The 14,303-nt window shown below is 39.8% G+C and overlaps 1 protein-coding gene across 1 annotated transcript; it reads right to left on the bottom strand.

Annotated features, from left to right (window-relative positions):
• Positions 1–349: 349 nt before the first annotated feature.
• On the bottom strand, positions 350–9,049 carry LOC138153099 (E3 ubiquitin-protein ligase Mdm2-like). Its single transcript, XM_069077278.1, is given in 4 exon segments — positions 350–7,427; positions 7,430–8,061; positions 8,063–8,713; positions 8,914–9,049. Coding segments are annotated over 4 exon segments (1,551 nt in total). The 5' UTR covers positions 8,976–9,049; the 3' UTR covers positions 350–7,221.
• Positions 9,050–14,303: the final 5,254 nt, after the last annotated feature.

The following is a 14,303-nucleotide window of genomic DNA, read 5'->3' as shown; positions in this document are numbered from 1 at the left end:
AGAATCCAAACACAAACAATTATTGTAAATACTAGTCTCATACAGCATGAGTATGCATATATATGCTGCATACTGCATGCAAAGCAGCCCATTAGTCATGGCTTTCATCAAAAACTCAATTAATTCTTCCATGTGGTAGATATCATGCCCATTTAAAACATTTTAGGACTCTAATATTGATTCAGATCACTATTACTGTTTCCTCACCAATAATTTTTAGTTGAATGTTTGTTTGACATTAAACATTAATTAAAACAACTATACTTAATGCTTCCATTTAAATTAACTTCTTTCAACACATAAAGGATCATAACATCATTCCCCAAGGAAACCATTGATAAGAAGAAAGTTCTCATATACCAAATATTTATTATAGTAGCACTTTTTTGTGATGGCTAAGAATTTAAAAACAAAGTGGATGTCCATCAAATGGCTAAACAAATTGTGGTACAGAAATGTAATAGAATATTACTGTGCTGTAAGAATTGAGGTATGTGATGAATACAGAAAATCATGGAAAAATCTTCATGAACTGATGCAGAGTGAAGTAAGCAGAACTAAGAGAACACTATACAGTGTGTTACAACACTAACTATAATAATGTACATGGAAAGAATCACAAACAGAAAAAAAATCAAAAGTGAATACAACAAATTTTATAAAAGCACGATTCAAAAGAAGACACCCTCAAAATGAAAAGACACCCCTCCCAAAACCTCTTTGTGGAGGTCCACAAGTGTTACATATTGCATTATTTGGGACTTTTTCAAGGTATTCAGTAATTGTGCTGATTTTTTTTCTCTTTTTTTGTCTTTAAAAACTACTATTTCTTATATGGCATGACTCTCTGGGAAGGATACTGGGGATAACTATGATGATGTAAAAACCAGAAGACATCAATAAAAACTTATTTCCTCACACATTGTCAGTCTGATTGTTAAGTCCACTTCTCTTCAAGTGACACTATTCTTTGTGCCTTTTTAATTCATAAGAAGACTTATGAATTAGGGGTAGCTAGGTGGCACAGTGAATAGAGCACCAGCCCTGCAGTCAGGAGGACCTGAGTTCAAATGTGGCCTCAAACACTTAACAAAAAACTAGCCGTGTGACCTTGGGTAAGTCACTTAACCCCAACTGCCCTACCTACCCCTTCCAAAAAAGCAAAAAAAAGAAAAGACTTTTAGTCTCAGGACCACTTCAATTTCTTAGAAATTACTGAGGATTCCCCCTCCCCAAAGAGCTTTTATGTATGTGTGGGTTATAACTCTTGATATTTATATTAGAAATTAAAATTTCCTGAACATGAAGGGTGGTATTAGATATACACATATCTCTTTGTAGTTAAGCTTTTCACTTCAAGAACTATTTTTTCCTTCATGATTCTGTCTCTTAAAGAATGAAGAGAATTTCAAGAGGAGGTAATGGAGCAAAGGACATTCCAGAGATAGGAAACACTGAGCAAAAGTCTGATGGTAACAAAACATGGAATATGGATGGGGGACAGAGAGGTGGCCTGTTTATCTTGTACAGAAAATATGAAAAGGGAATGATGTGACATAGTGAGGGAAAGGTATGAAGTGGCCATGTTGTGGAGTTAGTAGACAACAGAGAGCCAAGAGGAATCAGTCACCTGACTGAGAAACAAGTATTTACTAAAAAGCCTGCTAGATGTCAGGTCCTGGACTAGGCATTGGGGACAGAAGACAAAAGTGAAACCAGTTGATGCCTTTAGGAGTTTACATACTAATGGAGGGAGACAATGTGTATAACTATATGCATGTTATGTGCAAATGAAAACAAATTTATTTTGGAAGTTAAATAAACAAATGAATAAAGAGCTAAATGCTAGTTATTTGGGGAGGAAAGGCCCTAGGAGCTGAAGGGATCAGGACCTGCGTGTAGATAGATAATGGCATTAAGTTGAGAATTGAAGGAAACCAGGGATTTTGAAAGTTGGAGGTAAGTAATAAATAAATTCCCTGCATGGGGGACAGCCACTGCAAGAGAGATGAAGCAACATCAGCACAAAACAAGTAGGCCACTATGGAGTTTGAAGGGGCAGGGGTGGGGGGTGAGTTAATGTGTAAGAAGTTTGGAAATGCAGTTTCCAAATTGTGAAGAGATGCAAATGCTTTGATACTGGATGTATTAAGGATCTTACTCATTGCAGGGGAAGGGAGGATGATGACAGTCAGAAATATACCTTAGGAAAAACACTCTGGTGGCTACGTGGAAGATGGACTGGAATGGGGAAAAACGTGGTATGGAGACACCCAATAAGCTGTTGTGATACTCCAGACTAGAGGTGATGAGGGCCTGAAATAAGAGTGGTGAAAATATGAGAGGTGAGGAGAGAAAATATTGAGATGCTGTGGAGATGGAAATGAAAATATTTGGGAACTTTCAATATTTGGACTGAATGAGAGTGAGGGTGAGGAGTCAGGGGTGATACTGAGGAGGCAAATCTGAATGTCTAGAAAGATAGAGGGACTCTTCCTAGTAATAGCGATGTTTGGAAGTGGGCTGGGGGTGGGGAAGATGAATTCTGTTTGGGATACGGTGAGTTTGTGATGCCTATGAGACATACAGTATTAAACGCCCCATATTCAGTTTGTGATGTGGATCTGTAGCATCACAGAAACTAAGATGGATACATAGATTCCTGAGTCATTGGCAGAGAGGAGGTAATGAAATTATGAAAAGAGAATGGAGAGAGAAAAAAAAAGAGGACCCAGACAGTCAGTTGATGCAACATAGAGGATGAATAAGCAAAGACTGAAAGCAGTCGGGCAAGGGAAGAGAACCAGAAGGGCAATATTATAAAAACCCAGAGAGAAGAGAACATCTGAGAAGAGAGGGTGGGCAACAGCACCACTTATTTCAAGGAGATTCAAGAAAGATGAAGATTGAGAAATGGGGATCAGATTTGGCAATTAAGACATCATTATCAACATAGATTTTTCTATTCCCATTGAAATTTCCTGTCCAAACCATGTAATTTCATACCCAAAACATAGAAATTATGGGAGAAAATAATTTGTTCAGAACTATTTCAAGAATTGAATTTAGTCTCAGCCCACAGTTAATAATCAGCCCTATTTAATGGATGGGAAATCATGTTTTCTTAAGAATTCTCCCACACGAGTTTTGTTTAAAAAATAAAACAAAACAACATATTTCAAGTGAGAGGTCTGAGGCTCATTTTTCCATACTTGTTCAGCTTCTGTGTGTCCTTCAACTTTTTAAGATTTGAATAATTCAATTGACAAGGGTTAATACTACATGGCACATTCGACCTATTTTTTTTAATGTAAAAATGCTGTTAAGTAAATGCCCTTATGTGACATTTATGAAAATATACTGAAATCCTCAGAAAGAAAAATAATCTCGAGGTAAGAAAAGCACCTTTTTTTTTTGGCCTTTTATGGTCTATTGAAGGCTTTCCTGAACTATTTTCTGAATTTATGAGAAGCTTGCCACAAGTTCCTCATTTTATACAAACACACACATACACATACATATTATATACGTAAAGGTATTTTCCATTTTTACTCAAAGCCATTACTGGATATGGGTGGTATAGGTTTCACTGTAAATGTTCAATGATTAATAGGATGATATATATTCAAAGGTGATTGGCAACAAAAACTGGGAAAGTCAATGAGTTAGTCCAGTCCCTTAATAGAAGGGTCAGACATTATCTTTACTACTGCATTATCTCCCTTTGAATCCATTGAAGGGGCTTGCCCATCTCTCATCTCTCCACACATGGGAAACTTAACATAGTATTTATGGTACTCCCTAAACTTGTGGGTCTTCCCAGTTGATAATGGTGCCTTCTCTCTTCTTAAAAAAATCACATAAATACTAAGCTTTGTATGTGTAGGGCATAAAGGAGCGAGACAGAAGATCCCTGAGATTAAAACTGGTAGTGGATTTTATTGCCGTGGGACTGCCAGGGTCACATACCCAAATCAGACAGTGAATTGGCAAGAACAATATGCCGGTTTTTAAAGAGATTACAATAGTCAGGTTATGTAAGCTGAAACCACAATCAGTGATTGGTCAGTGTATATTTGAATTTGCCCGGTAAGTTTTTCCTAGGCTGAGGTACAGGGAACCCAGAATGGGTGAAGATGGGGAACACTCCGTGGGGATGGGGGTGGGGGTGGCAGTGGACAGAGAAGAATGGAGAAGGGATTTTACCCTAGGCTGAAACCCCCACCCACGGATCAATTAGGAGAGGCAAGGGTAGAGTTTGTGCTGAAATTCCTGTTTAAAGATCAATTAGGGAATGGAAGGGCAAAGTTATGCTAAAATGCCTGCTTATAGTAGATCAATTAAGGGAATGGAAGATAGAGTTGTTGCTTACAGATCAATTAAGGGAATGGAAGGTGGGGTTGTGCTCAACATATGTTGTAATCCTTCCCATCAGTTTTTCTATTTCCAATATCTAGCACAATGCCTTACACCTGGTAGATGATTAATACATACTTATTGGAGAGCTGATAGCCTCGGGTCACAGAATAAGCTATATATTTCTTGGAAATGGACAATCAAGGAATTAATTTTGCTTGAGGAAACTGGAAAAACTTGTTTAAGTATATTTGTTAGAAGGATTTTGTTTTTCTTTTTTTCTTTTCCAATGGGGTATGAGGTAGAAAGGAGAGAAAGTAGGTATCTATTAACTAAAAAAACAATAAAAAAAATCAGGCTAGATGTTGAACTCTGCTGTGCAGTCTCAATTTTGTAAAATCAAGAAAGAATTTGAGGCAAGGACTAGAAAAGAGGGCAAAAGGCAGAAATAAGGCCTTTACTTTTTCTCTAGCCCTATTGATGTTAGTTAGAATGGTCAGGGAGTGATATAGTCTAAGGGATTTAGGTAGATTTCTTAGGTCAAAATAGGTTTAATGAGGAGCAAAGCATCAGAGTGTGACATGTCAAGTCCTTCAAAGGAAGAACTATTGAAGCTATTTTCAACCAGATTTTAGCTCATGAATCTAGTTTAGTGACCTTTGCCTTTCTATTCCTCCTGCCCAGTTCAGTTACAAGTGCCTGATACTTAGCACTTAGTAAATTCATTCTGAATGAATCTAAGGGTTTTCAAACTTCTTGAAACCATAGCAATCTTCATAAAAAAAAAATCAAATATTGGTCAGATAGTAAATTCTTACTCATATATGTGTATATTTACAACACATAATTTGTGTATTATTTTGTGTGTTATCCCTGGTAACGAAGCTCCTTCTACCAACGTAGATCCGCAACTGTTTTGCAACTTATGGTCTTAGAGAGCTGCCAAGGATTCAACAGCGTAGTTATTATACATCAGAACGAGGTAGGATTTAACCCTTACCTCCAGACAAGCTTGCCCCCCCACTCTACCACACTGTTTCTCACTATCTTCAAAGAAGGCTATGACATTGGTTACTGAAGTAGAAATGATAGGAACTTTAGGGGCAGGGGATCATTCAATCTTAGAATTCATGTTAGAGGAGAGAAAAGCTTAACAGAGTCTGATGTCCAGATATGGGGAGGTCTCTATCAATATCAATATTCATATCAACATCTCTCTCTCTCTCTCTCTCTATATATATATATATATATATCAAAGTTTAAGAAAAATTGATGTATTTTTAGTATACATATTAAAGAGGAAGGGACACATCTGAGATTTTAGCAATGGTTTATTTCAATGCTAGAAGGACCTGGGATTCCTCCAGTGTTGGGATGTATGCCCTCTTTTGGCCCACATCACAGTGTATCTCTGGCTTAGCAGACTGTTCTCCCAAGTTGCTATGACCCATTGCCTCATGGTCAGCCTTCTTGTGTAGTGGGAACAAGGGCTGACTACAGCATCAGAAGGTCTGGACTTGAATCCCTAGTAATTCTGCTGCTTAGGGAGAACCTATGAAATTTTGGTCAACTCGCTGTACTTCTTTATGGGGTTAGACCAGATGGACTTTAAGGTGTCTTCTAGTTTTGAATCCAATGAACCTATGGGGATGAGCCTCTTGTAATATCATAATACTAAGATAGTAGACTTTTATTATATTTTTCATGTCCAAACAGTTAAATATTTGTGTGAGGATCAATAGAAGGAGAAACAGAAGTGGTATTACAGAAGAAGTATATACCCCGAGAGATAAATTCACAGACTTGGCCTTCCTGGACTTGAGGCCAAGAAGGCCTGGGTTTATTAAGTCTTGTCTTGGATACACACTCACTATGTGATCATGGGTGAACCACTTAGCTTCTCAATGTCTCACATGTACAGAAGTAGGAAGCTGACTGGGAGTGCAAGAGAGAGATCATAAATCTAGCAGGGCGTTACGTGCCACAGAAGTGTTTTGGGACTTTGGTTATCTAGACATCTGCTAGAGCTCTCCCTTTGTCTAAGGCAGAACAGTTGAGAAATCCTTGACTTGCCTTAATGCTAATTTTATTCTTTTTTTTTTAAACTTAATGTTTATTTAATTTGCTATTTACACAAATTTTTCAAAAAATTTCACACTCCCCAACTAGAGAAGACAGGGAACTATTTAACAAACAGAAATAGTCAATCTTCAAAATAACTAGTAATTCTTAACATGAAAATGGTAAAGGATCTGTAGTTTCAACATAACCCAATACAAGTGTCTATGACTTACTCCCAAATCATCTGACTTAGCAGATAAGTCTTGGTAACTGATTAAGGCACAAAGATATTAAATGATTCAACCTGGGTCAAATAAGTTGTAAGTGACCCATGTAGTATCTGAACCTAGATCTTTCCAAACTAGTACTCTATCCACTACACCCTGCTGCCTCTATAAATAATACAAATAAAAACGAATAAAAATAATGCAAAATGGGAAAAAAATTGTAATAACCAAAACGGTTTTTCCCCCAAAGGAAGAAAATAAAATTCTAGGGACAGCTAGGTGACACAGTGAATAGAGCATCGGCCTTGAAGTCAGGAAGACCTGAGTTCAAATCCGGCCTCAGACACTTAACACACTTACTAGCTGTGTGACTTTGAGCAAGTCACTTAACTCCAACTGCCCTCCAAAAAGAAAAAAAGAAAAGAAAATTCTTTCCAAAAAGCAAATTGCACAAGACATAACTAAAATGGATTAAAGTCATTTCTCAGAAAAAAATATACAAAAATAAAATTTTAAATAAATTTCACAAGTCATGTGTCTTCAGATTCTTTAAAGAGTTTCATACATAGGGTCACATTTAGAGAAAATAAGTTAACACAATCATTTGAATTGGCTGCTTGCACACTGGACAAGGCTTATTTCTCTTTTTGAGCTTCTTAGCACATGTAAAACATGCCGTAAGATGTTCTGTCCTTCCATGGACAATGCAACCATTCTTAGGTCGGCTCTGACAGATGACACAGGGCTCTACTGTACTAGGTGGAAGAATAGATTCCATATTGTTTCTTTGTCTTGTGCTTCTTCTCTTTCCAATTCTCCAGCATCTTCCTGACTACTACAGATGATACTTTTAGATGTTGATGGCTGGGAATACTTACTTTCTTGGGAATCTGATATCTGTACTATTTTTTCATCATTTTCCTCAACACATGAATCTTGAGAGTCATTCATTTTATTTTTCTTACAATCAGGAACATCAAAGCCCTCTTCCTCCCCTTGTGTGGGGTTTTCTAGTTTGCCTTTGTCTGACACATCACCTTTCTCCCCTGGAAGCCAATTCTCTCGCAAAGCCCAGCATCTGTGGAAATGTGGTGGAAGTGGAGGGTTCATTTTGTCACAGAAAGTACACTTCCAATAGTCAGCTAAGGATATTTCAGGGTATTCATCAGTGTCACTATCCTCTGCCTGATATACAGTTACCTGGTATATCTCATCATCTTCATCTGTGAGTCCTTGTCCTTCTTCATTGTGACTATAATCTTCTGAATCAATAGACTCAACTTCAAACTCAACACTGAATTGGTCTGAAACGGAATCATCTGAATTTTCACTTAATACACCAGTATCAATATCTGGACTTGAAGGAATTTCTGTTGAGTCACTGCTACTGCTTTGTTCACAGCAAATCTCATTGATGACACACGGCACAGTTTTCATCAAACGTAAGGGAAATACTATCTGACTTAAGCTGTTTTCTGTGTCTTTTGCCAAGTAACTTATCCGAATTTTCTTCTGTTTCACTGTGTGTTCTCCTTCTAGATGAGGTAGCTGGTCTAGAATTCAGATTTGTTGATGGTTTCTCTTCCTGCAATTCTTGCATAGATTCCTTTTGACCACTACCGATTTCAAACCGACACCTGGCTTCATTCATAGATGTATTTGGACTAGGAAATTCTTGTTGATTGACTGCTATCAAGTTTCTAGAAATCATTGCGTATAATCTCCTGTGCTCTTTCACAGAGAAGTTTGGTACCCCAAACAGATCTCCAAGATGGTTATCTGAACAATAGACAATGTGCAGTTGCTTTTTATTGTGTAATTGTTTTGACATAATATACTGGCCAAGATAGAATAAAACCTTCTTCATTGTGACTGTTTCTTTCTGTGCACCAACAAACTCCAACAACTTCAATAGCAACGGCTTTGGTCTAACCTGCGCCTCTTGCTCCGAAGCTGGCATCTGCGAGGTGCTCAGGGCACCCACTGCATCAGAAGACATTTTCATGTTGCACATTTGCCCGGCGAAGGTCGGGAAGAGCTCTTCTCTGGCTGGCAGGGGCCAACAGCTCCTTTGCCCCCGGATGCGTAGACCCCTCCTCACTGCCATCTGCTTCTCCCTCTACCTTCCCGCCAGGGGCTGCAGACCCGCCTTTTCGCCCCCTCTCCTTCATGCCCCCAGTGGGACGCCGCGGGCCCCAGAAAAGAGGTGCCGCGGATAGGACGCCCCTCGACCACCAGGCCAAGGCGAGGCTCAGGGGCCTAGTCGAACCGCCGGCTCCAGAGCTGAGGGGAGCTTCTGGCCGTGCTGGTGACGGCCCGCACCCGTGGCATAACGGGGCCCTACTACCCTCAGAGGGTGGTATTTACCTCCATGCGCTTCTTCGAGTACCTTGGAGGGTTTGGGGGGGGGAGGGGAGAAGGCATGCCGAGGGAAGGCCGGAGCGGCCCGCGGTAGCAGCCACAGGGTCTCTCTGCGGGCAGGCTAATTTTATTCTTAAAAAGCTAGAGGAAGCGACATGAGGAATGGGACTTCTGGACCTGATTCTGACCAAGAGGGAGATATTGGTTGCTGAAGTTCAAATGATGGAACCCGCAGGAGAACATAACCATTTCATCTTAGAATTCATAATAGAAAAGTGGAGGAAAGTTGGGCAGATTGTGATGGGTATGCCTCAGATATGGGGAGAATGGATATTAAAGGGCCTATAGAAAGGAGAGGCAGGATCTAATGGCCTAAAATTCTACAGAGGGACATAGACATAGACCCTGGAGGATAGGAAGCTCAAGAATGCAATTCTGAAGACAAAATGATTCAATCAAACATTTATATTTAAAATAATAATTTCCCTGTATTCTTCCCCCAATTCCTCTCACATAGCCATTCCATATAACAATTTTTTTTAAAAGGAGAGACAATCAGCAAAATCTATCCATCCAAACGTCACTGTCTAAGCTGAAAATATGTGTAATGTTTTACACTCATGGATCCTTCACCTTTGTAAGGATGGTGGGGAGGGGGGGGGGTGGAACGGGGCGGCCAAGTGGCGCAGTAAGAGTGTCGGCCCTGGCGTCGGGAGACCTGGGATCAGTTCCGGCCTCAGATACTCAGCACCCACACAAAATAACAGGCCACGTAACCTTGAGCAAGTTACTTAACCCCAATTGCTTAAAAAAAAAAGATGGGGATAGGGAATGGGGCCATACTTACCCTTTACTATTTTGCAACATTCACTTTTGACTGTTTTGTGGTTGTTCTTTCCATTGACATTATTGTAGTCACTGTGGATGCTGTTTTCTCCCCTCTGCTTACTTTAGAATTCTATCTGTCCATTTCAGTCTTTCCATTCTTCTCTGTACCCATCATTTCTTATAACACAGTAATATTCCATCACATTCATGTAACACAATTTTTTTAGTCTTTCCTCAACCAATGGTCACCTACTTTGTTTCCAGTTCTTTGCCACCACAAAAGGTGCTGTTAGAAATATTTTGGTATATGTTAGGACTTTTAATCAATGATCTCCTTGGGATGTAAGCCTAGTATTGGAATCTCTGGGTCAGAGATTTTTTTAGTCATGTGTAGCGGCAAGCACCCCAGCATCCCCAGGGTGCCTCCTCACACAGGTTCTTGGATCTGCTTTGATAAAGGAAAGCAACTCAAAATGGGTTAACAAGCTTACTTTAATCAGTCAGACATATATCGTTTACCTTGGTCAGGGGAAAAAGGTCAGCACCCCAAACTTCAAATTATACAGGCAGAATTATCAAGACAGAAACATATCAAGTAGACAGATTTCCAAACTGTCCAACCATTACATCCATACCAAATCAACATCTGGGTTTTTCAAAGCGGGGGGCGGGGGGGGTGCCCTGGATAACGGCTTCCCAGAATACAGATCAAATCACAGAACACTTCTCAAAGTGAGCCCCCAAAACAAAGCTACACATCAGGGCTTATATAGCCTTCTCCTGGCTCAGAGAATGTAACAACCTTATTGACTCACTGGCCAATCAAGAAGTATCTACTGAAAAACAAGCCTCCCACCCCAGGCTTCAGGTGCACTTTAGCCTAGGGGCAGGAAAGATCTTCAAATTTGCATTTCCATTACATCATGTTATTTAGCAAGTATTTATTAAGCACCTACTATTTTCTAGATATCGTGCTAGACATTACAGATATCTGTATATTTTGTTTGTGCAATAGCAGAACTGTTCCCACCCTCAAGGACTAACACATAGGGGGTGACAATATTTACTTTCATAGGTATACATAAATAAACATAAATAAAGTCAATATAAAGTAGCCTTGGAAGGTAAGGCATTTAGCAGCTGGAGGTGACCAGGAAAAGAACTTCTAAAGGAGGTACCCGAGGGTGAGTCTTGAAGGAAACCTGGGTTTCCAATTGAGGCGAGAGAGTATTCCAGGATTCAAATAGCAAGGAAAAGGGAAGTTGTTAGAGAACTGGGTGGTTACAAAGGAAATTCATTCATCAACTTAGATTTTTAAAACACACACAGATATGTACAATATATATTCATATATGACAGGCACATATATTTGACATAAAACAATGTAAGTACAGGCCACAGAAAGTGCATACAAAAGGATACCATGATTCCAAAAAAGGTACTTTTTGGGGGGCCTTGTTGGAGGCCAGTGAAGGATCAGAAAGGAATGGGAATACTGAGTGGATAGGAGGATAATGGATAATAGAGTAGACAGAACTCACCAACTCTTGTTTCCATTTTCTCCTCTAAGGAAAATGATCTTTTGATCAGGAAAGACAGAACCAAAATGGTTACAAGGAGTTGAAACCCAAAATGAGTATATGACTCATAAGAGAGCATCTTGCTATTCTCAGTGACATCTTGCCAGCAGGCCTAGAGGAACTACATCCTAGAAAAGGGCTTCTGAGTTATGTGAGCAACAAGACGGAGGGCTAGACAATCAATATCTCTGATCCTCACAATGTCTCAAAACTCTCCAAACAGAAATTAATGCTCCAAAAATAAAACTTCAGTTGTCTCAATGGTTGAGGATACCCAGAATCCAAAAGAAAGTAAAAAAAACAAAACAAACCCCAAATCCATGAACTGATGCTCACTGACTCGAGTTCACCCAGCATCTCTCTCTCTCACCTCCCATGCTAGCCTGCTACTTACTTAGTAGACTCAAGGACCCAAGAGGAGATTATAATAACCCCCCCCCCCCAAACATCAGTGCAACCTCCCCCTTTCCAGCACCGAGACCAGCTCCAGGCTGTGGAAGTTTCCCTACTGAGATAGATAGGGCTGCCACAGCCCCTCCTTCCGGAGCAAAAAGCCTTCCAGGGGGCCAAAACCCATCAACTCTGCAAAACTCTGAATGGCCAGTGCCCATGCCAAGAGAAGTCATACCATACCGCCAGAGATGCCAGGGCAGACAACCCCGTGACACTAGCATGACACACCTCTGAACTGCCAGTGTTAGGCTGGAGAAAGTAAGGAACAGAAGGAGTAGGTCAAGACATCAGCACAGGATACTGGAGGGGAGGGGGAAGGACTGACCACTGACGATGCACTTGGGGCTAAGACTTAAGTTAATGAACTATGAATTGTCCAGCCAGGGAGGCTGAGACTCTCTGAGACCCAGACCTTAAGGAACCACCATCAGAGGGGAGAAAGTCCAGGAAAATCTGGGGAGAAAAAAAACAACAGATAAATCAATAGGAAAAACATAAATAACAAAAGAAAATACAGCCTCAAATCAAGTGAACAAGTTCAGGCATCTATGAATGAATACTGCATAACAAAAGAAAATAATTTAACACTTGATAAGCCAGAAGACCCTGTGGAATATGAGAATATGGAACCATAATACACTGTTCTTGAGCGGTTCAAAAGAAAAGAAACATGTGAGCACAATTTATGGCCTGCACATCAAAAATAATGGGCAGGTTAGAAAAACTGGTGGTGGCAAGTCTCACCAAAGAAACATAAGAATGATAGATTGGGAATGCAAATATATAGAAGTGAAGGGCAATCTAGAAGAAGAGAAAAAAATAACATTAAAAGAAAATCTGCTCACTATGCAAGCAAAACATACTAATGTTAAAGAAAGGATGAATAGAGATAACCTAAGCATCACAGGTCTCACAAAAAAAACATGACAGGACAAAAACTTTTAACATCACAATGCAGGGAATAAAAAAAGAGAGCAGCTTAAAATTTCTGAACACAGAAAATGAAGTATCAATTGAAAGAATTCATGGATCACCACCAGGGGAAAAAAGAATCCAAGACTGTAAATTCCAAATTCCTCAGTTAAATTTAACAATTCTATTTAGAAACAACAAATTCTGAAAGTGACCAAGAAAAAAATTTTAAAATACAAAGGAAAGGAAATTTGAATAATGCAACATTGTTTCTGCAGCCACACAAAAGTACAGGAAGTAATGAAATGTATTTCAAAAAAAGCAATAAAACTCAGGAAGCAGCCGAAGATGACTTACCTTGAAAATCTGAGCTTAACCATATATGAAAAAAGATACATATTCAACAATGAAAGTGTTTGAAACATTTTTTTTTAAGAAAACCAGAACAGAAGAGATTGTTTCTTGATCATCCTGAACAACAAAAATGTAGGAAGAAATAAATGCTGCAGGCAAGGATGGCTGTAAAAGATAGCGGAGACCAGTAAGAAACTCATTTTTAAATGTACACAAGGAGAACAGAGGTGAAGGCAAGTCTGGTGGAAGTAACAGGGACATTACGGACAGGACTCGTTGACAGTCTGCCTATAGGTGAATCAATGTTTTTGGGTGGGACTACAAAGTGGAAGGCTAAGTGAAATGGAGTAAAGAACAGGATTATAGGGAGGAATGTGTGATATACTGGGGTCAAACTCAAAGGCTAGCAATGACAGAAAGGTAACTTGTGTATTCTCTGAAAGAAAAGAGTGTATAGAGGAGTGGATGAGAAGGGAAGAAAAGACTGAAGGGAGGTAGAAGGAACAAGGCCTTACTTTGGTGAGAGGGGGTTCCTCTAATGAATGCTCCTATGGGTGAAGAGAGATGCTTAGTGAAGGGAGATGGGGACATTGCTCTGGGTGTGGCCTGGGGGAATTTGGTGCCTGAAAAATCTACTCATTTTATCTTGGTATTGTGGGAGCTGAAACTCTTGGGGGCAACTTGAACTTGGGGAAGTGAACGAGAAAAAGCACAAGAGAGGGAGAGCATGGATCTGGTGAGATCTGGAAGCAAAAGGAGGGGAAAAAAGGGAGCCAAGAGTGTGTATAGATCAGTGATGGACTGCATAATCAGAGACAGAATAGCCCTACCAAGCAGCAGAAACTTCTCTGACATATGCATTAAATACCATAGTTTGTGGAGTCTCAATGCCTACAAGATAAGCTTTAGAAGGCTGTGGCAGAAATGGCCTCAAGGGGATAGTTTAGAATATATACCTTGGAAGTGTGGATAACATCAAAGACCAGATTATACCATGTTTCCCCGATAATAAGACCTATCCCAAAAATAAGCCCTCCCCTTACTGTGTAAGATTCCTCTAAAATAAGCCCTCCCCTGAAAATAAGCCCTATTGAGATTGCTACTGTAGTGAAGGTAATCCCCTGCGCTACATTACGGTACCCTCTGTATGCACCGTCCCCCCCCCCCAGTG

Source organism: Petaurus breviceps, unplaced genomic scaffold (genome assembly GCF_028583685.1).
Source record: "Petaurus breviceps papuanus isolate PSGF00001 unplaced genomic scaffold, PetGlider_PUasm1.0 90977, whole genome shotgun sequence".
In the NCBI taxonomy this organism is placed as follows: domain Eukaryota; kingdom Metazoa; phylum Chordata; class Mammalia; order Diprotodontia; family Petauridae; genus Petaurus; species Petaurus breviceps.
The sequence above is the reverse complement of the archived record's forward strand: the minus strand, read 5'-3'. Positions and strand labels throughout refer to the sequence as shown.